We start from the raw sequence: 26921 nt of genomic DNA, 5'->3' as shown, positions 1-26921 counted from the left end.
CGTCTGATGGTGAGGGGCTTATTGAAGGTCCACTTAGACCAATACAGTCAATAATCCATCAAACGGTTGATTTTTCTGTGATACGTTTGTTAGTTTGTATGCGTTTCTATTGACAAGTGTTTAATTCTACAAAACGTGAAACTTTTAATACGCCCTTCGTTTTCTTCCGCGGATCATGTAGGCTTTAAAGGATAACAACTCCACTTAAAGTGCCACGCTCCACAAATTCCGTGCAACTTTATGTTTTTATTTATAGTAGTAACAGAGTTTTCTAACAGCCGCATTAAACTTGCATTGTAATCCAGCGGAAATAGTGGCCTTATTGCGCTGTGTGCTTGTTCGGATGTGTTGTCTGAATAGCTAAATGCATGCAGACGGAGAAGCTCATTTTCGCACTGACCACTGAGTTGCAGCCAATTATTCCGGACAAGAAACTTTTCAGCATGTAACACACTTTCGCTGCCTAGCCGAAGGAAGCAACAGTGCCAGGGTACTGCCAGGTTGCCCAAGCCTAGACAGGAGAAGTCGGGTTCGAACCACGGACTATTCCGGTCAGTGAATTCGCAGTATAACCACTAATCAATCTCACCACCTGTTCTGGATAGCCAATAGTTTGTACGTAGTGAATGAGTTTCCAAAGCAGGCTACAGGTGAACTTACGTCCGGGTAGAATAAGGCACCAGTGTCGTTCACTCAAATGGTTACCATTCCCTGATGAGGTTTTTGCTGGCTCAGGATATCAATGTATAATTATGAAAGATTTGAGTCGGCGGTATGCATCTCACGAATAGCTGAAGAGGTGGGATTTTGTAACTATTTGATTCTTAGTCAAACGCTGTACGATACAGTAACGAGTCATTCATCAGTAGCATGATAAACTTGCCCGAAATTAGGGTATTGTAGAAACCTCCAGATCTACTTCAGTACAGTAAAAAAAACAAGGTCGAATTTATTGTCAAAGCAATTCCAGTTATGTCAAGATTTATGACTTCCATTCATTATGACCAGTATTCATGGACCTACCAGTGTGAAGAACGTCAATCGCGCAGAGGTCTGATTTCCAGTGTACACAAAATTTACCGTGAATAGGGTGAACGGCATTCGATTATTCATCTTGTCAAAAGACCACGATCGATTGTAAATCAATCCTTACATTTTTCAGCTGTAGCATTGATGAATGCCGGCTATGCACGAACAGTGACCGACTGGATTATCTTCAATAAAGTGCCGAGGGTCAAAATAACCACGGTCTAGCTGTCGAAGGTAGCTAACTATATCACATTTTATGCTTAACCGGTAAGCTGATGAACAGTTAACTGACCAGAGCAAGTTATCTGACCGGTTCCACCTTGTCCGTACACAAAACTCATAGAAATTATTTGGTCAACTGCAGTTAAATGAATATTAATATATTTATGAAAAGAGCTACAGTCGTCCACGGTTTTTAAATTTGATTAAAACCTTACTGTTTCCGAAATCTGTCCACGGAAGTCACTCCCCCTTTTGACCTGTTCGACTCTCCAAACTTCTGCCGTTGGCTCTTTTGGGCAATCTGTTTCCAAGTCAACTCGTTCCTTAAAGCAGACCCCTTTGGCTGGTGTAATAGCCCGCTTCGGTGTGTCAGAGAGCTTGCGCGTGTGCGTGTCCCTTCGTCGTTGCACCATCGATCTGGCGTGTGACTTGAGTGACTGATTGGGTGCGTGTTCGATTGGTTGACTCACGTGACTGGGTTGTGGGTTGACTGGATATGTACTCAGTTGTTTGCTGACCCGCCACGAGAGCGAACCAAGTTGGCCACATGGGCACAGTGCACCCATGTCCGTTCTTCTGACTTGCTGTGTACTACAATAGTTGAGCAATTTACACCTGAATAAAAATTGCTTTTGGGTTGGTTGAAACATTTTAAGAGTACCAGGTGAATTTATATCACCGAATGTCAATCAGCACTGTTCCGCATCTTTTCTATCCGAGTCCGGAGCTACCAAAGTAGTTGCATACCGAATTGGTATTGACGTCAGTTACTGGTTTTATAAGGTTGAAAAATGTTCGACAGCTTTACTTCACTCGCGCCCCTCTTGAGACTCACCAGATATGTACGATCCCCCTAGTTTTCGTCAAACCCAGTAAGACAAAACTGCGTGTGTGTGTACTCCGTGGATAAGGCGGCGATTTGCCGAACAAAAAGTCCGGGGTTCGAATCCAACTTCATTAACTGAGTTTTAGCCACCCTCGGTGTGACAGCTAGACACCAGAAAGATGTCATATCTAAAAGGTAGTATTAATAACCACAAACAAGTGATTCAAATGACTTTCGGATGGGTTCCCCGTCAGCACTTAGGACATCTTCTGAACAAATGGAAGTGTATACCCACAAGTGAAGAATCAAAAGTGCGCTACTGTGATTCGCCGTTAGAACCATCTGGTCAGGGGTACATACATGAATATCTTGAATCATGAGCCGGCCTGGGCGTGGCAGATTCGATTGAATAGTATCGTAAACAAGGAAATGGCTTCTTGAGTTTCAATAGACTCCCATTTTGACGATCTGATCGGCGGTAGATTTTCCCGCTAAAATGTACCGGTAAAAGTTTTTTTCTCTCCGCTCCCCGCCTCCCATCTAAGGCAAACATTTTAAACCGGTCGCGGTAAACTTCGCTTAGGATGAGTATTTCTCTTCGGTAACGAATGTTGAACACTTCTCATCGTTCGGAATTCCAAACGATCCCGTCATTAATTCCAAAACTTACCTAGGGGATGTATTACAGCATCAGCCTTCAAAACCTTTAGATTGCACTGACCTGCACTTAAACACTTTTTACTTCTTGTTTGCGTATTATCCGTTTCATTCTACACGGCATTTCATTTTTTACAAGAACAAAATTTTTTTTTTTTAAATAGGCTCATCTTGAATTTTTATTTTAATTATCTAGTTCATGGTAGAGCTGTTCGTTTCTCAACCTCATGTCTTCCGAGAGAAGAAAAGTGTTCTGCATCAGAACAAACACTGTTTAAACTCTCAAAGCCCTTGTCGTGATTCAGTCACCCACTAGCAATACAATCAATCAATAGACAAATTACGGCTTGTTTCAATTTCGTTCCCGAACCCTATAATTATCTTAGTTAACAGAGGTACGCTTTAGGTACTATCATGATTGATAGAGTGGTATTCCTCCTCTGGCTCACTCTTTCTAGTTGTTTCGGTCCATAAAAGGAGTCTACTTCAAGTGAGAAGTGGGTTTCCAAAGTAGTCATTAACTCTGAGTGGTGTTCAAAAATTAATGTTACTCCTAGAAACATCAACTCGAAACCATTAAGAAAAGACGATTGAAATATCAGTTCACATTGGGAATATTCAAACACTGTTGGTTTGGAGTGTGTTTGGACTGGTTTAGCTCATATCTGTAAATATTTTAGCAATCTAACTACTAGGGTGTGGTTGGGTACTTGGTTTTAAATTTCGGGGTTTTGCGGGATAGGTATTTTTGCTCACAGCCACATCACTCTCGTTTGAACGGCCGTGTTTCTGTTCTGGCGTAATTGTTCCGGTGAGTCCACACCAAATGGAAGCATTGAACTCGAGTTTCGCTCTTATTAGAGCTCATCAGCAGTGCATGTCCAATGGCCGTGCCGGGATTTTGAACCCCGGACATCTGGCGTGCGAGGCGAGCGTGTAACCACTACTCCACCAACGCACGTTGGACGCATCTGAATTACCAGTCTGAACAGGCGAACGTGTTCACACTTGAGCGATGTGATTGGTGTATCCAACTCATCGAACGACGACTGTCCTGGTTGTGACGATCGATTGACCCGCCAGTCAGGACTTCCCAGTCAGATAGCGTGGCACACGCTTGAAACCCCACTGGGCAGATTTTTGGTTGCAATTTTGGGGTTGGTTTTAACTTCTCAGGGTCCTCGAGGAGGATCTGCTAATCACCGGGTTGTAGGTTCGTATTCCGACACCCTCGTACTGATCTAAGCAGGAAAATCCTTCGCCGCAGAGTTTTCATTACCAACTAAATGGCTATAAGCTGTTCCACGGGAAGGTAAAGATCTCATGTACATCTTTTTTTTGAAAACCGAGCATCCTCATGCGTCTTCTTGAACTTGCTTGGATGTTCATTGACTGTCACGCAATTGTAAACGAACGGTGAAAAGCAGTTTCACATGTTCCGTAGCAAGCCCCATTGGGTGCACCTCCGATTGGAGGTGAGGCGGAGTTACGAAAAACAACATACTACTTGCATTCCTAATCAGTGGCATCCGCCGTTATACTGATAGCGTTGACCTTGAAAAATTGAAAGGTCATCAAAGGAGCAAAGAGGGATGGTTCAGATGAAGAATTGCGCAAAAATCACTTCGTTGTTTTGCTATCTGGATCTCCCTCGACAGGAAATTGACGCGAGAGGTCTCTGATAACTTCGTCTGCAGAAATATTCGCAGGGTGAGCCTGTCGTATATGTCAGGCGATCAGCCAGAATGTAATTTTTCCAGTTAATGGAGTGAGCAATTTGTCCTGTAAGGCACGTAGTACACATAGAATTGAATTCAACAGCTACTAAACGTGGATCCATACGATGCATTGAAGTGACCCCCTACCATGAGGTGCTCTTGTTTACCGCATTTTTTATTCAGTACCCCCAAGTGGTGTATTGTGCATGGGCTCAAGGACTTTGCATAAATATAACAAACATGACAGCGAGCTATCGAGATGCTCTTCCTGATTTCCTAAATATCCGTGGGGGGGTGTTGGATTCGTGGGGTTCTCATTCGAGGGGGACTGGACAAAGAGTCATTTTTTTGTTCTGGCACAATCATTTTGGTGAGTCCACACCAAAAAGTGCGGCAGGTTTCAGGCAGTCGTGCCTTCATCCGACTGGGAAGCCCTGAGAGACGGATCAGTCGATCAACACAACCAGGTGAGGCGTCGGCCCAACCAGTCATATCACCTAGGTTTGAACCATTTCATCTTCACAAACTTGACAACTGATCTGCGTCCAGCGTGCATCGGTGGTCTGGTGGAAACACGTTCACCTTGAATGTCAGACATCCTGGATTCAAACCGTGGCAAGGACAACGAGATGCACTGCTGATCAGCTCTATTAACAGAGAAACTCGAGTCCTGATGCCTTCCCCGTTTAGTGTGGATTCATCAGAAGAATTGAGCCAGGACGGGGGGAGAATGAGAGTGCAGTGAATGTCAACGATCGGGTACTCTGTTCTCCCCAAATGGACTTTAATTGCTACAACAACCAGCACAAACGTTTCCTTTATGAGAAGTTGGACAGCAAACCTAATAAGTTGTTTCCTGTGAGCCTTAATTGAAACCAAAGTAAAGTGTATATAAAGGTATCCTTTATTAAGACTCCTCATGCAACTAACATGTGATTCTTTAGACATCCAATCTGCTTACTCTCCTCAGTATATAAATGAGTGAAACTCATAGGTCACATGGATTGTGCCGCCTTCTTTCAGGCGCTACTACATAGCCAGCACATAAGTGAGGGACGTGGAACCTCTTCCAGACGCCGGCAGTGCTGTCTGTCCATACTCAGAAGCTCGCTGCCCTTAACCAGCTGGCGAATCTGACTGTACTGCAAAAACCTGGTAAAATCCCTGGGACCGGCACATCTTGTTCCACGGAAGGCCTTCCCATTCTCTGTCCGATTGGTTGGATAGCGAAAGCTACTCAACCCCCTGTCATGATCAGGCTTGAGAAGGCTGTAGACTAAAAGAAAACATACATAAGGAAATGTTTTGCACTAGACTCTGACTACCAGTTCAAAATGTTTGCGAGGATCGTGATGATTACCTTCTCACTCCCAACGTATCTCGCTATTTGGGCACCGTAGTTTTGGACAACTATCTTTGAAACAAATCATCTTCCAGGGTACTGGCGATGTGGCTGGACAGATAATGGTTCAAGGGTTGATTGTCATCTCTCCAGCAATTTTTCCCCAAATGGAACGCAGAGTGTCCTTGCCAACCAGGTTAAGACAGTCTCCAATTATCACACCAAGATATTTTACTGGACGTTCGTTCCCAGAAGAACCAGCGCGCTGCGCGAAATATTCAAACCTTCCTAACGAGATACTACTAAGTTCCTGAAAGTAGTCGGTAGACCGTTCCTTTACGGGTCAGTGGCTCAACGGTCTCTTTTTCTACTAACCTGCGGTGTGAGTACATCTCATTCACGTCAGTTACTGCATCCCGCTGATGCCAAGTAGCTGTCAAAAGTACAAAAAGTCATGTTTTTGTGAGTGGATTATTTCCAAGGTTGAATGCGGCCGATTTCTTGAAACGGGAGCCTTTTTTGGAGAGGATATCGTGCAACATTGGAAAATTCAGAGGCTTCCTGCTTGTTTGGGGCAACAAAGAACGCAAGAAGGTACGATTTAGTCACTTGATGAATAGAAATACAAACCCTGACACAAGTAAACCCTAACAGATCATTCATTAATAATAAAAGAAAAACATCGGCAAGGTTGGACATTAAACACACACATCAGTTGTCGGACATGTGGAAAGAGTTTTACCGCCTTGCATTGTGCTCGGACTGGAGATCAGTCCCTGCAAAATGAATCATTGGCAGCCTCTGTGTCATAACTTTTCACGTTGTTTTTTCACTTCTCCAGAGAATGCCGTGATTTAAATCTCCCAATTGAAAGTCTCCTCTGTTCAGATTTCTTCTACCCAACGTGTTAAACTGGATGAAAGGCTCAAAATATTTGCTGTTCAGGAGCTCAAACACGAAGTGAATGATTGAACGAGTCTGTCCGACTAAGGTGTTGTGTACGGCAGAGGCGTCAGGGTCGACAGAGATGTCGCTGTCTCTGATGATGATGATGATGATGATGATGATGATGATGATGACGATGGTGATGATGAAAACGACGAAGGTACTGCGAGCCTAAACATCGTATTTTATTAAGACCCGCCATCTTTAATCGCAGGCCGAAATGAAATCAAACAGAAAGGTAGAACTTCTGAGTAACAATAAGTACTATATGCTCACTATGAACCCATACTTTTGAGCATTGATTGAATACTGTCACCTGGGCACTCATGAATACATTATCTACTGCTAGGCCTCTAATGAATGTGGACAGCTCACTACCTGTTTGATTCTCTTAGTAATCGATAAACAGTTGCACTCCTCGAATTCACATCATGTTTATTTGTAATGCACTACTCATAGGGTTGCTAAAAACTCCTCGACAGCCCACATCATGTTTCTTTCATACTTGAACGCCGGATTGTGTTTACGAAATTTTTTCGGTACTGACAGGAAACTCGGTAAAATCTCATTTGGATTTCTTGTTTACGATATTGCTCAAATAAATGCGCTGCCCCCACCTTATAATTTAGTTGGTACGATATTCGAGATATCGCGGCATATTGTCCTGACGGAACACTACTCTTGAGGTTGCTGATAACCCTTCGAAAGCCCATGAACGGTTCAGTCCTTCTTGGGTCTCATCCAATAGACGCGATCCCCGAGTTTCCACCAACCTGATGTTGCATGTGACCGCTTAATCCCGGCTTAATCTCTCGACAGAACTCGCTGAATAAAAATTGGCCCAGTGCTTCACTTGACACGATATTCCAAATATCAAAGACTGATGAGAACTGCTCTATGTCCAACTAGGTGAGAGATTCCACTAACTTTAGCAATTGGCAAACGGGGACGCAAATTCCCACATGTTCACTAATATATTCATTTATGGAGGAAAGTCTGTGGGAACTTGAGAGCCAAATTATTGGGCCAACAAAAACTCCGACATTTTTGTTTAATTGTCTCGACACAACCTGGTTTTGCTAGGCAGTCTGTATGATCGATCGATCCATCGATCGATTCCATGGCTGACCAACCAACATTCAAACTCAGTCAGTTAATTATGCCCGAAAACGCTATTGACCAGAATCAACTGCCTAACTTTTATCCCGTCCTATTTGGCTTCCCAAAGATTTATGATTTTAGTTACCCCGTAGTTGATTTCATATGTTATGAAATCCTTTTGAAACCAAATTTGTTTCGTTGTAGTCAGTCTGTCAGTCAGTCAGTCGGTCGGTCGGTCGGTCGGTTAGTCATTCAGTCAGTCAGTTACAGCACCTTGTTTATATCAACCTAGACATGAAAAATCCATCCACCCGAAAATTCACGCGTATTATTGGAAGTTTTACCCACATTTGCGAATATACACTCATCTGCAAACTAATTTGGTTCTTTCGAGAGACTCACCTGGAACCCAGCTGAATCTCTCGTTTATGATGTTCTCAGGCAACTGAATGTGCTGCACCAGGCCGCCTCATGTTTCAGTCTCTACGATATTTGAAATATCGCGATGCGTGTATATTTGTAATGTACTACTCATAAGGTTGCTGAAAATCCATCGTCAGCCCACGACCAGTTTCGCCCTTCTTTGGGCTCTGATATTCAACATTTAAAAATAACCCTGTAAGCGGAACACACTACTCGTAAGCTTACTGAAACGGTTTGACGTCCCACGATCAGTTTCGACTTATCAGATGAACACAGTCCCCCAGGGTTCCATCGAACTTTAACACCATGTTGTTGTTAACTAACTTGACGGTACCTGTCTGGTACTGAAACGTTTTTCTCGCTAATTCGTTTGGATCTTCAGCGTACCCCTTGCTGCTGGTTAGCTTTACGAACGGAACCGTGAATGGCGAAAGTTCCCGAGGCTTGATTTTGGATCTGTTCGCCGACCTTGTCCACAACCCAGCACTGGTGATATCTCGCCAAATCTCAAACCAGTTGCCAATCTTGGCTTACAGATCAAGTGCCACCAGGTGGAACACTGTTCAACAAATCGCTTATCTGGGCACGCGAAAAGAAAAAAAGAAAGCGTTCAGCTGTAGCACCCTTCCGGCGCCCAGCTGCCATGCCACCCAAAGGAAGCACGAGGGCTGGGATACTGCCATGTTGCCCTAGCATAGACAGAAGTCTAGATGCAGAGGGAAGTCGAGTGGCGGTCAGTAAATTCGCGCTCTAACCACTTGGGCCATCTCGTCCCTCTATGCATGCAACCTAACAAATGCGCGCAGGCACATTGCTCAATCTGGTATTACCCATTCAGGAGCGATATAGGCACTCTATCGATCAGTTATTTCGGTTTCTGTTCGAGTGACGTTCGCTTACTAGTCAAATTTGAAATTGGAATGCAGCTTACTCTGTCGCACATGAACGGGATAAAAACTCTGACAAATGCACTCACTCATTTGCATACCAATTTGGTTCTCAGTGGAGACTCACCTGAAACCCAGCTGAATTCCTCTCGATTATGATGTTTTTCCTTCGACTGCGTTTCAGGTGAGTTGCCCGTCAAAATCAAATTGGTATGCAAATGAGTGCGTTCGTTGAATTTAATGCAATTTCGGTTCGGGTAGAACATGAAGTTAACTGAAATCCAGAGGCGCGCCTACGTAATGGGCTCCGAGAAGGGCAGAACCGGTCATGGGATGTCCAAGAGGTTCCAGTTACCAAGTGCGGCTCTGACGTGGACGGAAACACCTTCGGTTTATAAGCTTCACCCGTCGGAAAGTAGAATTTATCCGTTCCATGATTACGGCAGGAAAAAAACATTGAAAAGACAATCAACCGATGAAGACAGATATCGATGTGCACGCAAATGTCCCCACGCTAATGTAGCATTTATCACGCCTGAACAAGGCGCCCTCTGCTTCCTCTTTGCAGAATTTCAAGTCACTTCTTAGCGTTTCTTTCTGGGATTTCTTTAAACAGGATCAATACGCCACACATCTTGTCACGTGGTGACCCGGTAGATTTGGTTTTTGGATCATCTCGTGTGTGAGTAGATCTCGTCTGCCGCGGTCAGTATCCCTTTGATTTAACTTTGCTGAAATATTTTTTTTACCGTTTCCGGGGACTCATTAATCATGCTTCGCGATTTACCAAGGATATCTTTGCTTCAAAGTCTCAAAGTGCACTCGTGATGGTGGTGGTAACACCGAGAAGGAGAGGAGTGCATTCTGGGCATCTTTCTTGTCTGGCCTCGGACTGAAAAGACCGATCATTTCCGTTCCGATGGCCCAAATGATAAAGATGGCAAAATGATCCATCTGATAAAATCCACTTCAAATATTGTAAATTTTCAGAGAATCCCGTTGGTGATGTTTCTTTTGTGGATGCATGAAAAGTTTGTTGCACTTTGTAATACCCCAGTGAACTTTGCCAAGATGTTGAAAGAATTTTTGCTGTACGGGGTCTAGTAAATAAATCGTGGAACTGCTGATCAAAGAGCATTTATGAGGAAACAAGTAGAAGGTAGTTTTTGGAGAGCTCTTGCCCTATTGTCAGCTACATAGGGCAATATCGTTATCAATATGAAGTAATTCATAATAGTACGATAGTACCCTGGGGTTTGTAAACTTACCTTCACTCTTCATAGGAAGTAAATCAATCGTCCAAGAGTAGCACCCTCTTGGTTAATAAATGCTATGCCACCTGAAGGAAAGACGATAGCTGAGAAATTGCCAGGTTGCCGTAGCAGTCGAGGTATCGATTTTGGGTTCGAACCAAGCAACTTGAGATCTCGTGTCTTAAAAACTGAGCAGTGAGAACGGGTGCATTCAAGGAGCCACTGGTCCATAAGCACCATAGCAGACTCGTCTCTGAGTCTATCTCAAATTGATGGGCTTCCTTATGTGCTCTAAAGAGTCGATGCTGTGTTCAACAGACACGTATGCACACGTTTTCAACCATACTAGCTAGTAACCATGCAAGGAAAGTAGCACTATACCAGGGGATGAACTCACAGGTGACAGATAACTCGAGCTCAAGGTGGTTCAATGGTTAAGGTGCGAAACCGGAAGGTCTGAAGTTCGAATCCGACTTAAATATCTTCACTGCTTCACTTTAAGTTTGAACAGCCTGAGAGTATCTCGTTCTGGGTGGCGTGGCAACCAAGCACCAAAAAACCGTTTCTGTGGGAATGAGTTAACCTCCCAATGGAAGCACTATCCCACCAGCGTCATTTCCAAAATGGTTGTGACAGAAGATCCTCTGTGTTTAGCAATTGTTTAGACTGGTTTCGGGTATTTACAGGATTGCAGAATTTGTAAACACGCCACTCGTATTTGAGCGGTCCTCTTGGAGCATGCCTCCTTCAGGGCGCTGGAATAACCAGGTAATCCTTGTGTGAACACACCTTGTTGTTCAAATATTGTAAATTTTACTCGTCTGACTTGCGCTGGTGGAGTATGTCCAATGACTAAGGTTCGAATCCCGGCTTAATCAACGATATGCACTACTGAGTAGCTACTATAAGGGAGTAGTCCCGTGCTTCCTTGTTTTAGTTTGTGCATGCAATGGGAGGGCTATTTAAACGAAACTGGTTTGTTTGTTCGTGTTTCTGGTTAGTGTATAAATGACCTGAATTCAAGGTTAATTACGTAGTATAATTATATTACATCCTAGCGAATATACACTCATTTGCAAACGGATTGGGCTTCTCGAGAGACTCACCTGGGACCCAGCCGAATCTTTCGTTTTTGATGTTTCCAGGCAACTGAATGTGCTGCACCAGGCCGCCTCATGTTTCAGTCGCTACGATATTCGAGATATCACGATACATGTATATCTTTGCACATCTTTGCCTACTGGCAGGATATCCGCGAAGACTTAATACGTTTTCGCTTAAAGTACGGGGATAAGCTCTGGGTGTTGTTTTGAAGTATCACCTCAGTCTGCAAATGAGTCAGTCAGCGATCCCAGATAGTGTATAAGAGATTTGGGGCACTCAAGGTTTCTAGCGAAATGCACTCATTTGCGGACTAATTTGGTTTCTCGAAAGACTCCCCTCTCTCATTTGTGATGTTTCCAGGCAACTGAATGTGCTGCACCAGGCCGCCTCATGTTTCACTCGCTACGATATTCGAGATATCGCGATACACGTATGTATTTGTAATGCACTACTCATAAGGTTGCTGAAAATTCGTCGACAGCCCACGACCGGTTTCGCCCTTCTTGGAGCTCATCAGGTAGGTGCAGTCCCCGAGTTTCCGTTAGCCTTATGTTCTACTTGAAACCAAATTGCACGAAATTAGTGAACATGCACTTGTTTGCAAACTAATTTGGTTTTTCGAGAGACTCACCTGGAACCCAGCCAAATCTCTCGTTACCTTAAGGAAACGTAGTGTTTTCGATGACTTGAGCGGCATAACTGCACAGCTACAAGCTTACCGTGGGCTTGAGTAGTTCACCTAAGCCACTGATTGGTCGATCTGCACAACCTCATCTGGCATGTCGATTTCCACGGAACTATAAAGTTGGATAAATCTCGACTCACTGACTTAATGTTCATCCACAAATCACACCTACTTTTTTCACGCTCGCGCTTTGCTGATTGAGAGTTACGTTGATCAAAGCTGACAAATAGATGGAGAAAGAAACTAACGAACAAACGATCTATTCGTTTGGTCATCAGGTGAGCGCTGTTTCCGCATTCTTGTTACTAGTTCATATCCGAATCACTCATCTGTCGTGCTTCAGGAAACCGATACAACAACTAAAGCAGACTGACTGTGATTCCACTGATGTCTGAGTGTAGTTAAACTCATTCTGATCCTGAGAATAACTTTTTGTAACACTCGTTTCACCCACGTGATACGTTGTCAGCTTTTAGCGTTAATGGGTGATAGGTAAGAAGGTGATGACTTGTTGAGGTTAAATTTAACGCCAAGGCTGATTCGCAGTTGTGGATCATAAAGTAACCAAATATTCCATAGTAGAAACACACTACTCATAAGGTCGCTGAAAGTCCTTCGACAGCCCGCAACCTCTTTCGCCATTCTTAAGGCTCATCAGCTAAGTTCAGTCGCCCAGTTTCCTCCAACCTTAGCTTCTACTTGGACCAAAATCGAACAAAACTTAACAAATAGACCCATTCGGTCTGTAAGTAGTATCTTTGAACCAAATCGTGCTCTTTTTGATCATCAGTAAAGAGTTTAGAGAACGAGAGGACAAATTATGTTAGGGAATATGAGCCCAAAAAACTCAACTCATTCACCCTTTTGTTTACCACATTCGTATGCACCAGACTTTTTGATTTATGGGTTCGTCCTCTAAATGAATTGTATTCTACCCGTGGACTGATTAGTACCACTTTCATCTGAGAACTCATCACCAGGGAAGTCACGTGATGTGTTTTCAGTGATTGAAGCATGCGTATATCCTGTCTTAGTGAGAGCTGACTGAACGGCCAAGTGCTTACACTAATAGACCTGAAGTCGCCAGTTCTATACACCCTGGATTCTCGTGAGTTGCGCACTGCCAATGACTCCCAGTAAGGATGAAACGGGTGTATAGTGCTTCTCGGTTTTTAGCACAGATTGGCTTGACTCATAGATAAAATCTCAGCTGAGAATCATCGAAACTCACGTATATGCTTCACGCGCCTTTTATGCAGGGTGAGAGAACATCTCAGGATATCGATTGCTACTGCGACCAGAGAGTTTGAGGGAAATCACCTTAGTGTTGCACTAGTTTTCGGCTTTTTTGATGCCTCCTGACATTGTATCACGACTAACCCTCTGTTAACATTATGGACAGATCCAAGCAAAAGAAACTGGGGTCTTCGAATGTAACAACGCTTGGCCTGGCATCCGGTACACTTCAGCAAAGTGGCGAATGTCTAATGGTGCTCTTCATAACTACACGCGCTACTAGAGCGAAAGAGCTGGTGTAACCTTGAGAGTTTAAACTGCAGCTTGGACTACTTAAAGCTGTAGAAAAAACACGGCTAGAGGATGACGATGATCGAGCTAAAATCCTGGGCTGCTTTATCCAGCAAGTGAAGAACTGCCATGAAGACTCATGTGTTGCAGCTTTCAAGTGTTCTAACTCAGGGTTCTCCAAGGTTTTGGGTACCGTTGGGGGTTTACAAACCCGATTCAATCCCGCAGCTGAAGGAAAATCTAAAAACTGATGGGGAAAAACTAAATATTGTTATGGTGGCCAAATCTCTATAGTATCGACTTTTACTGATTCACACTGTAGTTACTTTAGGAAGTCTTTGTTCTACTATCTTAGGTTGAATATTTAAAAAACGTGAGCCTTTATCATGTCTGTTACTAAAACTCCCGACTGGCATTGCGGCGATCATTTCTGGTGTCGCGTCATCAAAATGAAGTTGAGGAGGTGACAGAACTAGGAACTATTACCCTCATGACTATCTAAGGTTAGTTTGGGCATGTTCAAGCGCAAGAGTTCTGATGAAGTTCAGCGAGCAATTTATCGAACTATTTCCCACAAATATCTTGGTTGATTAAGACACAGGACTTAGTCGAGGAGGCTACTGTGAATGGCGTTTAAGTTAGCTTCATACTCTATTCCTTAAATGTTTTTGTGAAAAATGCAGTCATTTGCAAGCCAATTTGGTTTTGCGAGGGAAGCACCTGGAACCCAGCTGAACCTCTTGTTTACGTTACTTTCCAGCCCCAAGAAGGGCGAAACCAGTCATGGGCAGTCAGAGGATTTTCAGCAACCTTACGAGTAGTGTATTACGTCTATACATGTATCACGACCTTTCGAATATCGTACCGACTGAAACGTGACGTGGCCCTGTGCAACACATTTAGTTGCTTAAAAACAGCTCAAGCGAGATATTCAACCGGGATCAAGGTGAGTTACCCGTGGAAATCAAATTGATATACAAATGGGTGTATTTGCCGCGTTTCGTTCGATTTGGATTCAAGTAGAATAGAAGGTTAGAGAGACTCGGCGACTGCATCTACCTGATTAGCAGCATGAAGGGCGAAACCGGTCATGCGATTTTGAAGAATTTTCAGCACCCCTATGAGTAGTGTATCACGTCTATACATGCTTTTTGGCAAGTTTTCCCTGAGTTTGTTCAAGCAACACAAATAGCAAACAATCGGCTCAAATCTAGCGGTGTAGCTGAATTGTTTTGGATTCACTCCAACTTTCCTTGCATCTTTCATTGTTATTCAAACATTTTTGCACCTTGAATCAACATTTATTGCGTTTCACTCTGTTAATCAATGTCACTGATGACGAACAAATGTTCGTACAAGAATTCAATTCTATTTTGCAGACAGATATCGTTTTGCCTGCGGTATCGATTCTTAGTGGAACGTGGTTGAAAGGCCTGATGTAATGTCAATAAAGATAGGAAAATTCCTTCACCGAACAAATATCTAGCTTACCTCCCTACAGCGATTGGAATATTCGTCTACTGTCCACTGTCTTCCCAGATGTATCTCATTCGGGCTGATGGGAAGGAGGCTGAGAGAAGACAGTGAATGATGTGACGACTATTCACACCTAAAGCATTCATTATGTATTAACCTGAACTATCGAAAATTAAGCGAGGTTTTTTCCTCCAAAAAATTGGGTGTCAACTTTATTGCCGGGCAAAACTCCGTCCGGTCTTATCAGGTGACCAGATTAGTCGAATTTTGGCGAGGAGCCGCTCGGTAGGCACACGAACTCACTGTTGAATATCAATCAGTCTTTTTAAATTACTTTTCACGACTGACAAAGTAAGGGTGAGAATTTGGACAGCGGTTTGGTTTGGGTTTGTGACACCATGCATACGGTTCAGAACAACTCACCTGAAGAGTGCTCTTGTATGTCTTTCGCAAGTTTGACTCGTTTGTATCACATATTGGCATGGTTTAAGAAAATTTATTCACTTTTGGCAGAGAACTTTGAACCTAATTCATATTAGCTGAAGATCTGTCTGAGATCTGTTTGCATTCACCATGATCACCAACTCAAGTTGCAGATGAGTATTTTTCTCCACACACACACACACACACACACACACACCAATCCATTGTTCGGTTATGAAGTAAACTGATCAGATTTCGGTGATTAGCTGATGAGTTTCAAAAAGACCGATGTCTCTACTCCGATGTTGTACCCATGTTGTCTCTACTCGGTAGTCTCATTAGGGTCACGTGACGATAAGCCACTTTTCCTAATGTCTGCTCATCTCCGATAATCGCACAATCCCAAGTTTCGGCTCAGCTATTCTCATACACCTGGCTGAATGGTTTCCGTTTCATTCATACTGGAGTGCGTAGTAAGTCCCTCGATATCCAAGCGCTGTGGCAGTTTCTTCAAGCGAATCTTTGATATTTTCCAAATCCATCTTTCTTCGCACATTGATTCAACAGTATTGTCCTATAACTGTTATACTTCTTGAACAACAGGCCGAGTTGAACTAAAAAACAGACTTGGAGATTGAGAGTAAACAGCCAGCTAGATGATTAGGTTTAAATCAGCAGGGAGTGAATGTGAACAGCTGTTAATCCACGAAGATTTGAAATCATTCGAACCGTCCGAAATGGCGCCAACGCGAGAAGATCACCTCAAGAGGTAACCAGTTTGTGCTGATTTACTAGAAGTAGCGCCCCCCAAGATTTGCGTCCACAGAATCAAATGTAACAACTGCAGTCAAGTTGGGGCGAGATGGCCCAAGCGGTTAGAGCGCGAATTGACTGACCGGAAGGTCTGTGGCTCGAACCCGACCTCTGCCTCTCGACTTACCCTGTCTAGGCTTGGGCAACCTGCTTCCTTCGGGTAGCATGGCAGCTAGGCACCGAAAGGGTGCTACAGCTGAGAGTCAGGTCGACAAGGGTAAACGGACCACCAGGGAACGCAGACGAATATCGGGAGCTAGAGAGGAGATCAGCTGTGGTGACCTGTGGGTTGAACGCGAAACATAAAGCAGACCTACAAGATATGAAGAATGTGATTTGAGAACCATAGTTCACACCAGACAACGGTTGCAGTGGGCGTCGCCAGGCATCCCACTGTGAATAAAACCGAGAGAGTAGAAGTGATGACCATATGGTGACAGGTTTTAGGTCATCCAAGACTGGAAACACCGTGAATTACGGTTTTTACTGAAAGATGGCCTTCCACACATCCTTCTTTCGCAGTATCGTCCAAATTATCGAAGTTCCTCGGCTGAAAAAAGAATTTTTCGCTCCATTATTCGCCGGCTGCGCATGCTTCGTGATTTGAAATGCTTCATTCATGTGTACAATGCCGACCGTCCGACCACCCTACCCCGGCACAACATCGTTTGCCCAGCAACAATCAGTAATTCCGCGAGAGCAGCGGTTTAATTTTTCCACTCCTATTACTCAAGAAAAACGGTTTTGTGATGAGGCATGATTCACCCGAACCCTGATGGGTTAAATGGATTGAGTTAGCCAATTACTGGAGTGACATCGTCCCGGCTGAATCGCCTGCTCGCGGCGCCCCCAAAGGCGCTCACAACAGGAGACAATGTTGTTAATTATACCATCTTTACAAGGATTTCCTCCGATATTCAATTGACATGAGGTGTCTTGAGTTGGAAAATGGTCCGATATTTTTACGTGACTGGCCCGCCCTCAAGGGATGACAACCAAATAATTGAAAATGTGCGTGCGTGCGTGCGTGCGTGCGTGAGAATAGTGTGCGTCTATGGGTACCTGTGCGTGTGTGTGTGTGTGTTTGGGAGACCGACTGTCTATTAGGCTTAAAGCGGGGAAGTGCGCGGAGTGTGTGCGTGCTTGGGGTCATTCGCAGCGTGTGCCTGCCTCCTGGTGTGCTTCATCCGCGTCAGGAATTAGCGTACAAAACCAGGGTACATGTGCGCTGAAATTCAAGCGCTTTCGACCGTTCGCCTACTTGCAGAGGTGCTAGGACCAGCCTGAGAAACCTACAACTGTATCCTTTGGAGCGCGTATTGCTTCCGTGAGAAAGTCAATCATTCCCGACCATCACTGATAGACAAGCAGTTGTGATCCGAATGTGGAACACACAAGGTGACAGTAGATTCACTGAACGAATGGAAGTCACTCAATTTAAAGTTTAAAAATTCACAAAGTTTTGACTAAACTTTGTTTCTTGCAATATTGGGTTGAGAGACAGGGAAGGTTGACTTGGTCCACAGTGCACCTGAAAAGTGCGTGCGTGTTGAACTGAGCCAGATGAACCGAAAGCCAATGTTTTGGTTATCTCACCTTTTTGAGTCAGATGGTTGAACAGCTTTTGTACACCGTGGAAGAGTGTGGAACGTGTAAAAATGCAGGTAAGATGTCAGGTAGTCTCCAGTGCCTCTCTACTAACGTCCTAGACGGTCAAATTGGCGAGCAGGACAGGTTTTGTCACGTATGTTTTTGCGGAACTAAGGGATCACGTGATCTAGTGAGGTCGGATGTACTAGTAAAATGAAGCGGAGTTGGTTGAAGAGACAAGGAAGTGACCGTTACAGGTCGAGCCCCACTGCCGTAAAAATCTGCCCCAACAATGAGTTTTCTACGTATCGAATCCTGACTCTTCTGCTAGTAAGCCTCTTTCCAATGCACTGGGCCACTCAAAGCCGAACGAATGTCTAAAACGAAAGAGCTGTCTAAGAGATACACTCATTTGCAAATCAATTTGGTTTTCACGAGAGACTCAAGTGATATTCTACAACTGAATGTGCTGCACACAGGCCGCCTCTTGATTCAGTTGGCACGACATTCGAGATATCGCAGTATATTTTCATAAAGGAAACTACTCACGAGGTTGCTGAAAACTCTTCGAAATTAAGTGAATTTTAGATAGCTTGTTTCATTCATCAGCAGCATGATGCGTGATGTTTAGATGAAACTAAATGAATCGTGTGACTCACTCTATCCTCTGAGGAACCGCGATAAGCGTGCCAAGAACTGGCTGTACCCGTGTGTGGAGGACAGTCAGTCAAATAAAAAATATTAACCCACTGAACTATTTAGAATGAGTAAACACAGTCGTGGCAAATCATTTCACAGCATAGCTTACCGAACGATATTCATGCTCACAGACAGGTGCAACACCTGAGTTCTACTGACCACCACATAAGTGGCGAAGGACAAGCTCTCTTTGACACTTCCGTAGTAAACATATTACTTTAAGTAGTGTGGTTTTTACTGATTGTTTCTTTATGACAAATTAGGTGTTTTTGTATTAGATGAAAACGACAGTCGGGTATTTCCAGCTTCACTGGGGCAGTGCGTTATAACGATTCTTGCGTTTACTTGATGGCTAAATCACTTGGGACGTTGAACAAGGTGTGTGCTTCACACTGAGATTAGAAAGAACTTTAAGCCATTTTTGTGGCAAGTTTTTTGTTTGTTTTTGTGTTGAAGGTAAGCATAAATAGCAGGATTTCCCTGGAGGGAGCTATTGTTCAGTGAGTGACAAATCGAGTTCAACTGACGGCGAATGTCCTTGTGACCTTTTCAAAAGAGTAAGCTCTCTTCTTGAGTTTTCTCTTAAAAGTCTGTCCTTCAGACATGCCTCAATCGATGGGATAGTATAAAACAAAACCTTTTGACTTTCTGAAGTAGCCTTTCTACAGAGGTGAAAGTGCATACCGGACAAAAACTGAATTTCCAGAGTCCCTCTACTGTTTGCCATCTCACAAGCTGAATCAGCAAATTTGTGATTCTTTGTCGAGACCCCACTTTGAAAGCAAACCTAACCTTGAAATATATATTCTACAGGTACTGGAAATCGTCAGGTGTACGTGACATACGCAAGCCTACGACCAGCCTATTGCACACCATTGAGCCATTTTGTCAGGGGTGGTCGATTAATTTCTAGCTTTCATCAACCAGGTCATTAGTTCTGCTACGGGGAACCAAAACAGCCGAGAAATTCTAACATAAGACTCAACAAAGGCGTCAAACTTTAGAGATTCCGTGTGGTTACATACACGAATCTAGTACAAAGAACAATTTCGGAAGTCTATGAGTTTAGTTCTTTTACTGTGTAAAAAAGGGGTTGTAGTGTTTGACTGTTCTTTTGGACATATCACTGAAAAACGTTCCACATGCATAGTGTCTAGCTCAATCGGACCTGCGAAGCCCAAATTTTAAAATTGGTAGCTACGCAACTATTCTAATCTCTATAAAGTCCGGTTCTTGCGAGACAGCAAACAAGTGTTTTCTCACAGTCAGTTGGTAGTTAGGCAGAGAGCACACAAGCCGATGATCTTTTACTGACCAGCGAGAAGAGGAAGGTGTTGTATGGTACTTTTACGAGATGTGCGCGCGATTTGAAGAGAAAACCTACTCGATCCTCCATCCGCGTTTTTTTTGGATGAAAAACGTGGAAAGTGCCATGCTTATATCGTTTCACCGTCATTTGAACAGACCAAGGGAAAATGCGAGTTGTTATCCGTCTGCATCAGTCAAACTCAACCGCATGGTCGGATATTTATTGTTCTCGTCAACACATCATTGAGACTTTCCTGTGTGACTGTTTGTAGTCATCTGACAAGCTGATCACAATGCTCCGGGGTGTGACACTCTGGTTATGTCCAGCCTGTGCTGTTCGGACGTCAAATGCTCAGAATTCACACCCCGGGTAGGAATTGTTGATGGGTTCGTGGGTCCGGTCCGTCGCCCCTGACTTGCACGAACCAGAATGACCGTTTCGAGACTGAGGAGGACTGTCGAAACGGAAAAAATATGGATACGCGTCTGTCAGCTATCACGGGCCCTACTCAAAATGTTGAGTTCCTATCGCATAATAATAAGAGTTAGTTAGGCTTTGTCCGTTGAGCATCAGCGATGCACCCGGCGCAGTATATAAACAAAAAGACAGACGCAATACTCCACATCGGGCAGTCCACTCCGTTGATCCTACTCACCTTCATACCCTGAAGGAATTGTAGAGTACCTGAAAAACGAATTTGCCATCATCGTGAGAATGGAGTGCTGTCAAGCGATTCTATGTTGTAGAGAGCACACAGCCAAATATCACCTTACACAAGAGGTGTATGCAAATCAACCCGGTGTAGAATTATACAAAATGATTAAGAAACTAAACGAACAGGGGTGACAACAATATCTTTGTAATGTACTACTCATAAGGTTGCTGAAAATTCGACGACAGCGGTAACCTTATGAGTAGTACATTACAAAGATATTGTTGTCACCCCTGTTCGTTTAGTTTCTTAATCATTTTGTATAATTCTACACCGGGTTGATTTGCATACACCTCTTGTGTAAGGTGATATTTGGCTGTGTGCTCTCTACAACATAGAATCGCTTGACAGCACTCCATTCTCCTTGCTAAGGGGTGACAACAAGTTTACGGATAGACCTTGGTTTCACAGTCACGCACTCTCCGTCACCAAGGCTGAGGTGAGCAGAACTCGGTACACTGGCAGGAGACAAACATTCTCTCGCCGGACAAAGGGAGGTATAAAAAAAGCCTGTCCTAGTCTTTGTTCAGCAAGCTAAGGTGGATGTCAAATGGCGAGCCTTTCTAAAATCCGTTTTAGTATCTATCAGTGCATTCTTTTACCGTGCGTTTGGTCGAAAGTTTAGTCCAGCCCACCGAAACCAAAAGATTTTCAAATTTGACCTTCACTATCATCTGAAGTAGGATCACATAAGCAAGCTAAACTGCGGTCAGGATATCAAAAGGTGGAACATGAAAGCTGAGTTGATTTGACTCCCCAGTCAAAGGGGTGACTGGGGTCTCCAAGGCGGAGACTTACTACTCTCTTAGGGTACTTTTTCGGTGCTGGACAGATAAGATTAAAAGTTGTCCTTGTGGCTGTCATCACCTGGAGGTTCAAACCAGACACCCACTGGTGTCATCATTCGTCAACGTTTTAGACGGTCTCGATGCCATAGTTGTTTCTACCTGAACATTGTCAACCTCCCGCCTTGCTTGGACCGCAGTCGCGAGAGATACCGCTTTCAGATGGCCTTGATAGGCTTTGACAATCAAATACGACACTCTGATTTCCGCAGGGCATAGAGCAGTTCTAATCGGCCCGAACAACTAAACCCTACAAGTGTAACGGTGATACTACTGGTGGGAGTAGTATGTTTTCTCGTAAATCCGCTTCGCATCTCTTGAAAAGTGAGATCTATTACGGAATTTGTGGAGTCACTTTGGAACACCTGCCTGAAATTGAGTAACAGTCAATGAATATCCAAGAAAGTTCAGGAAGACGCGTTCAAGGAGAAGATGAATATTCAGTTTTGTAAACAAGATGCATTTGAGAGTTTTGCTCCCCTGTCCAATAGTTTATAACTGCTCAGGTGGTTTTTCTCCAACAAACAACTCCGAAGCGAAGGCCTTCTTCCTTTCACAAGTAGCACTCAAGACAAGCACAAAATTTGTCAGTAGTGTGGTGGATTATCAGTAGTTCGGGTATATTCACTGGTGATTGATCAACAGCCACCTGATCAATTGCCAACAAAATTTGTCACTTTCAATCTCAAACCTCGTGAATCAGGACGATATGAGTAGGTTTGTGTGACTTGTGCATTTGAGCACAAAGACTGAGTTCAAATCTGTGCGATCAGATGCATTAGCATAAGAACAGATCATGGTTAGCTTTCGTGTAGAGTGCGTGTGCCGACAGTGCCAAGTATCTTTGTAGTCTAATCTGAAGCATCTCCGCCATGGTTCCATGCCAACTCCTTCTTCGTTGTAAACATTCATAAAGGCATTTTCATGAAGTTCAAGCAAGTTGCAATGCCTACAACGGATTCGCGCGAAATCTATAATTCAACCAAACATCTATGCCTCTATTCCGATTGGTTTTTGTACAGTGATGGCTTACTAACAGAAGCCGTCTGTTGTCGTGGATGATAGAATGGGAAAGTTTGCCGTAAGAAAGAGTTATTAAAGGCTTCAGCCTTTCGTTGTACTGTTAGTATTCGTATTATTGTCATTATTATCATAAAATGTGAGGTACGCATTTCTACTGGCTTTTACGGCCAGCACAGTCTATGCATTCTTATCCAGACCTCCTGAGTGGTCCTCGATTTCACACTGAAATTGGTGAACCGATCTTGGTTGGGTCAGAACAATTATAGCTTGTGTGTGATCACTGTGGTAGTTTCTGTTTCTGAGTAACACTCTCCCTTTCTTGTATTTCCTTGTTTGAAGAATAAATGGCGCTACAAATAAGAGCCAGTCACACTACTGATGGACCGCTCATGACCGAACGATCAAGTGTTCAAACTACTGGGTCGCAGGTTCGAGCCTCCCCGGAGTTACCTGAGATAGGCACTAGTGATGGTCCCCAATAAGGACGATACAGGTGTACCGTGATTCTGGGATTTTCAGCATAGGCTGGCTTTGCGTTCAGGACGAATTCTACACCAAAAATTCCCAAATCTCCTCAGACTACCAGTAACCTACAAGTAGCTCAGTGGAAGAATAAACTTCACTCGATGAGTGAAACTTTCATCTGAGAAGTCGTTGTTCGAGGAGCCAATCAACACGTGTGACCGCGAGATGTGGATCCCGTGACTGAAGGACGAGCGGCGCTATATCCTGTCTAAGTGCGAGTTAATCACACTGTTGATCAGCCACTCGTGGCCGAACGGTTAAGTGTTCAAGCTACTAGCCGGGTTAGAGAATCTTCGGAGTTTCGCGAGATGCGCACTGCTGATGATTCCCAATAAGGATAAAACAGATGTACAGTGATTGTCTGTGGTTCAGTAGAAAGTGACTTCATATGGAGAACAAAGTCTCCTCTAAGGTCCCAAAATCTTGTCTGACTGGTCGATGGGAGAATGTATTAAGAAATCGATTCAAGCTGAGATCGATTATTGTAGGTGCGTGCTGTGGGCAGTAATAACAAGGTCAATTATCTATTACCTGAGCAAAGGAAACTGCTAAATTCTAACTTCTTAGAGCACCGTAAAGTGTATTGATTGGCAAAACACAGCAAAAAAATAATAGTATGAATGTTTTAAACGTACACCAAAATAACTCAGAGGATTCATCTGAATTCTCCTCACCAGTGCTTCTAAAGTGGAATATTGGTTCGGAACGATTGGTACTAAACTTCCTTTTTATCATATGGGCCTGGTTTTAGCCAAAATTTGTAAAGTGCCCAGCGTTAATGGCTTCCACACGTGATTTCAACACCCATCTGTTTGTAACGGTTTCGGTACTGTACATGCCACAACACGGGCACGTCTGACCATATGTGGCGTAGCTTGTATGTACAACACCGAGGACTTCCTGGGAAAATGCGTTATGTTTCCCCCGTTAATGTGTCCAATCGGCTAGTGTGGAATTATATTTCCCAACACATGGTAAACATTATATGTTTGGCCACAGGTGAATGGCGATTTCATGCGCTAATGTTGTGTGATAACAATCTCGTTTATCACTTGAGCGCAACAGGCTTTGAACTAGCCGGTTTCTTATCGATTAATTCAACCCAACTGAGCACCGGTCATGTGACTTGGCTGGGACCACACTACCCGACTGAGTAAAACTCCTAATATATTTCACGCAAGCGATGATCGTAGTTGAAAAAAAGCCAATGTATTGGAAGACAGAACTCAGCCTAACTCGGCAATGGACCTATCCATACGAGTTACTCAACTGTTCAAACCGCGCTTCATTTGCAGACCTAGTTCGCCAGACGCCAGGGATGTATTAATGAGCGCATGTTTTACTACTTTTTTCTGACGCGTGCAATCATGACGGGAGTTTGGGGTCCTAATCAAAGATTTATCAAATTTGCTTACTCAAGAGTACACAAAATTCAGCCACCACCACCACCATCCCCACGGCCACACCAACTGATGGCGTGATCGTGGTTGCTACCCGCTGGTTTCGCTACAAAAAAGCACCTACCTGAACTGGAAATTATGCCGCGAAAAACATGTGACCTTCGTTTTTTCCTTCTAAAAACCTGTCTCTTGCAGCGATAAGTAGGTGACTGTGTAGAGGGTAACATCAATTTGAACATTCCTAATGTATGGCTCACACTATCCCATGCTTACTTCGGAAATCCTCTAAAGTGAGACGTCCTCTCAGCAATCGGTTGATGGATATTTTAAACCAGACGAAGATGAAGTGTATCTACTCCTCAGAAAAGAATCTTGTTTTGTAGAGAACCTTTCAGCAAGAAACTAGCTTTCAAAGTACAGGATAATATCGATTTCTGTCAATTTCTAGGTGAAATCTAAACGGAAGAAGAACGAACACGTGACTGACTTTTGGACGGTATACTAGATTGGATAGTATGTCTGCTCACTAGTGAACAATTTTCTGCGAATGTATGATAGATCAACCCACTGGTGAGTTACCTTAGCCCTCTTGCAGTATTGTATAGAAGTCGTAACGTTGTAAACCGAATACGTGATTACGTATGGTTTATCCCAAAGTTAGTTACACATGACTGCGAAAACTACGCTACAATTAAACAGCCAATAAGAGCATAGGGTGACCCGCACGAACTATACTCTACTATGTACTACTATACTAATATATACTACTATTTATACTACTATATACTATATATAAAACTACTATATACTATATATACTATACTCTTTACAAAGCATGGCCCAGTATTGTTTCTCAACCACGTGATCAGTTTGTAACCAAAAACGGGAAACGTGGGCGACCCAGAATGTGGGTGAACTGGAAATGGACTAGAACACTAGGCGGTGGGGAAAGCAAAAGTCAGACGATTACTTAATTTGAACGAACAAGTAGACACAGTGATTCACTAATATTGGAAAAAGGATGGCGTACAGATTAAACGCTAACTGGGTGAATCCAGTTAGTGAAGACAAAATTGTACTGACAAGCCGAGAAGCACTGGACAACGGGTTCATGCTTACTGGGGAGCACCGGTAGAGCGCAACTTTTGGAGCCAGTGGTTGAACACTTAACCGTTTGGCCATGAGTGGCTGATCCCCAGGGTGAGTGGCTCTCACTTAGAGAGAACAAAGTGCCACTCACTCTTCAATCCCGGAGGCCAGACCATATGATCACCTATTGACTAGATCCTCGAGTGACAGGTTCTCAGGTTTCAACCAAAAATCCATCGACTTATCGATTACAAGCGTAAAAGCTACAACTGTGGGGCATCCACTCCCCACTTCTCACAGCAGATGAGGTTTAGCCGTGTTTGTTGTTTTCCGTTTAGCTTCCATCCACATGGGTTGGAGGTATGGGGACGGTCTGATCATTTTGTCAGATCAGTTTATCTGATTACTCAGAGAGCTGTTTTGGTTCAACAGTGCTGATTGCCGCATTCTGTAAGCATATGGAAAAGTCCGCTTCAGTGACACCGAGAGAAAGAGAGATCATAGTAGTCTGGATTGTACAAGGTCGATTGCATCACAAATGACAGCGATTGGTAGGATGTTCCAAGATGTTCAGGTGGACTTCTCAACTCTGGTCACACGGTGTCCAACTTCAAATGGCTTCTTGTGTCCTAGAAATACACTCATTCGCAAATCAGTTTGGTTGGCACGAGAGACTCAACTGAATCTCTCGTTTATGACATTCTACAACGTAATGTGCTGCACACAGGCACGATATTCGAGATATCGCAGTATATTTCCATGATGGAATCTACTCACAAGGTTGCTGAAAACTCTTCGACAGCCCATGACCGGTTCAAGTAGAACGGAAACTCGGGGACTGTGCCCACCTGATGAGCCCCAAGAAGGACGAAACAGGTCGTGAGCTGTCGAATAGTTTTCAGCAACCTTGTGAGTGGTTTCATTTATGAAAACACACTGCGATACCCCGAATATCGTGCCAACTGAAACATGAGACAGTCTATGTGCGGCATATTTAGTTGTAGAATAGCATAAACGAGAGATTCAGTTGAGTCTCTCGTCACAACCAAATTGATTTGCAAATGAGTGTATTTCTCAAAAATAGTGTAATTTGGGTTCAATTAGAACATACGGTTGACGGAAACTCGGGGACTGCACCTAACTGATGAGCCCCGCGAAACCGGTCTTGGGCTGTCGAGGAGTTTTCAGCAACCTTGTGAGTGGCTTCTTGTGTCCTTCACGAAAATTCAAACCACCGTCCGTGAGTGACGGCACATGTGAAAGTTTTGGCAAGTTTTGTGCATCAACAGGGCTGTATA

General features: G+C 43.7%; 1 protein-coding gene across 1 annotated transcript; it reads left to right on the top strand.

The window, feature by feature from the left end:
* Positions 1 to 19068: 19068 nt before the first annotated feature.
* On the top strand, positions 19069 to 26445 carry T265_09274 (hypothetical protein; the record flags this gene model as incomplete). The annotated part of the gene is made up of 2 exons (XM_009175302.1): positions 19069 to 19098; positions 26257 to 26445. The coding sequence occupies 2 exons, from the start codon at positions 19069 to 19071 to the stop codon at positions 26443 to 26445; spliced, it is 219 nt and encodes a 72-aa protein (XP_009173566.1).
* Between the last annotated feature and the right edge of the window lie 476 nt (positions 26446 to 26921).

The sequence above is a fragment of the Opisthorchis viverrini genome (assembly GCF_000715545.1).
Source record: "Opisthorchis viverrini unplaced genomic scaffold opera_v5_263, whole genome shotgun sequence".
In the NCBI taxonomy this organism is placed as follows: domain Eukaryota; kingdom Metazoa; phylum Platyhelminthes; class Trematoda; order Opisthorchiida; family Opisthorchiidae; genus Opisthorchis; species Opisthorchis viverrini.
The sequence above is the reverse complement of the archived record's forward strand: the minus strand, read 5'-3'. Positions and strand labels throughout refer to the sequence as shown.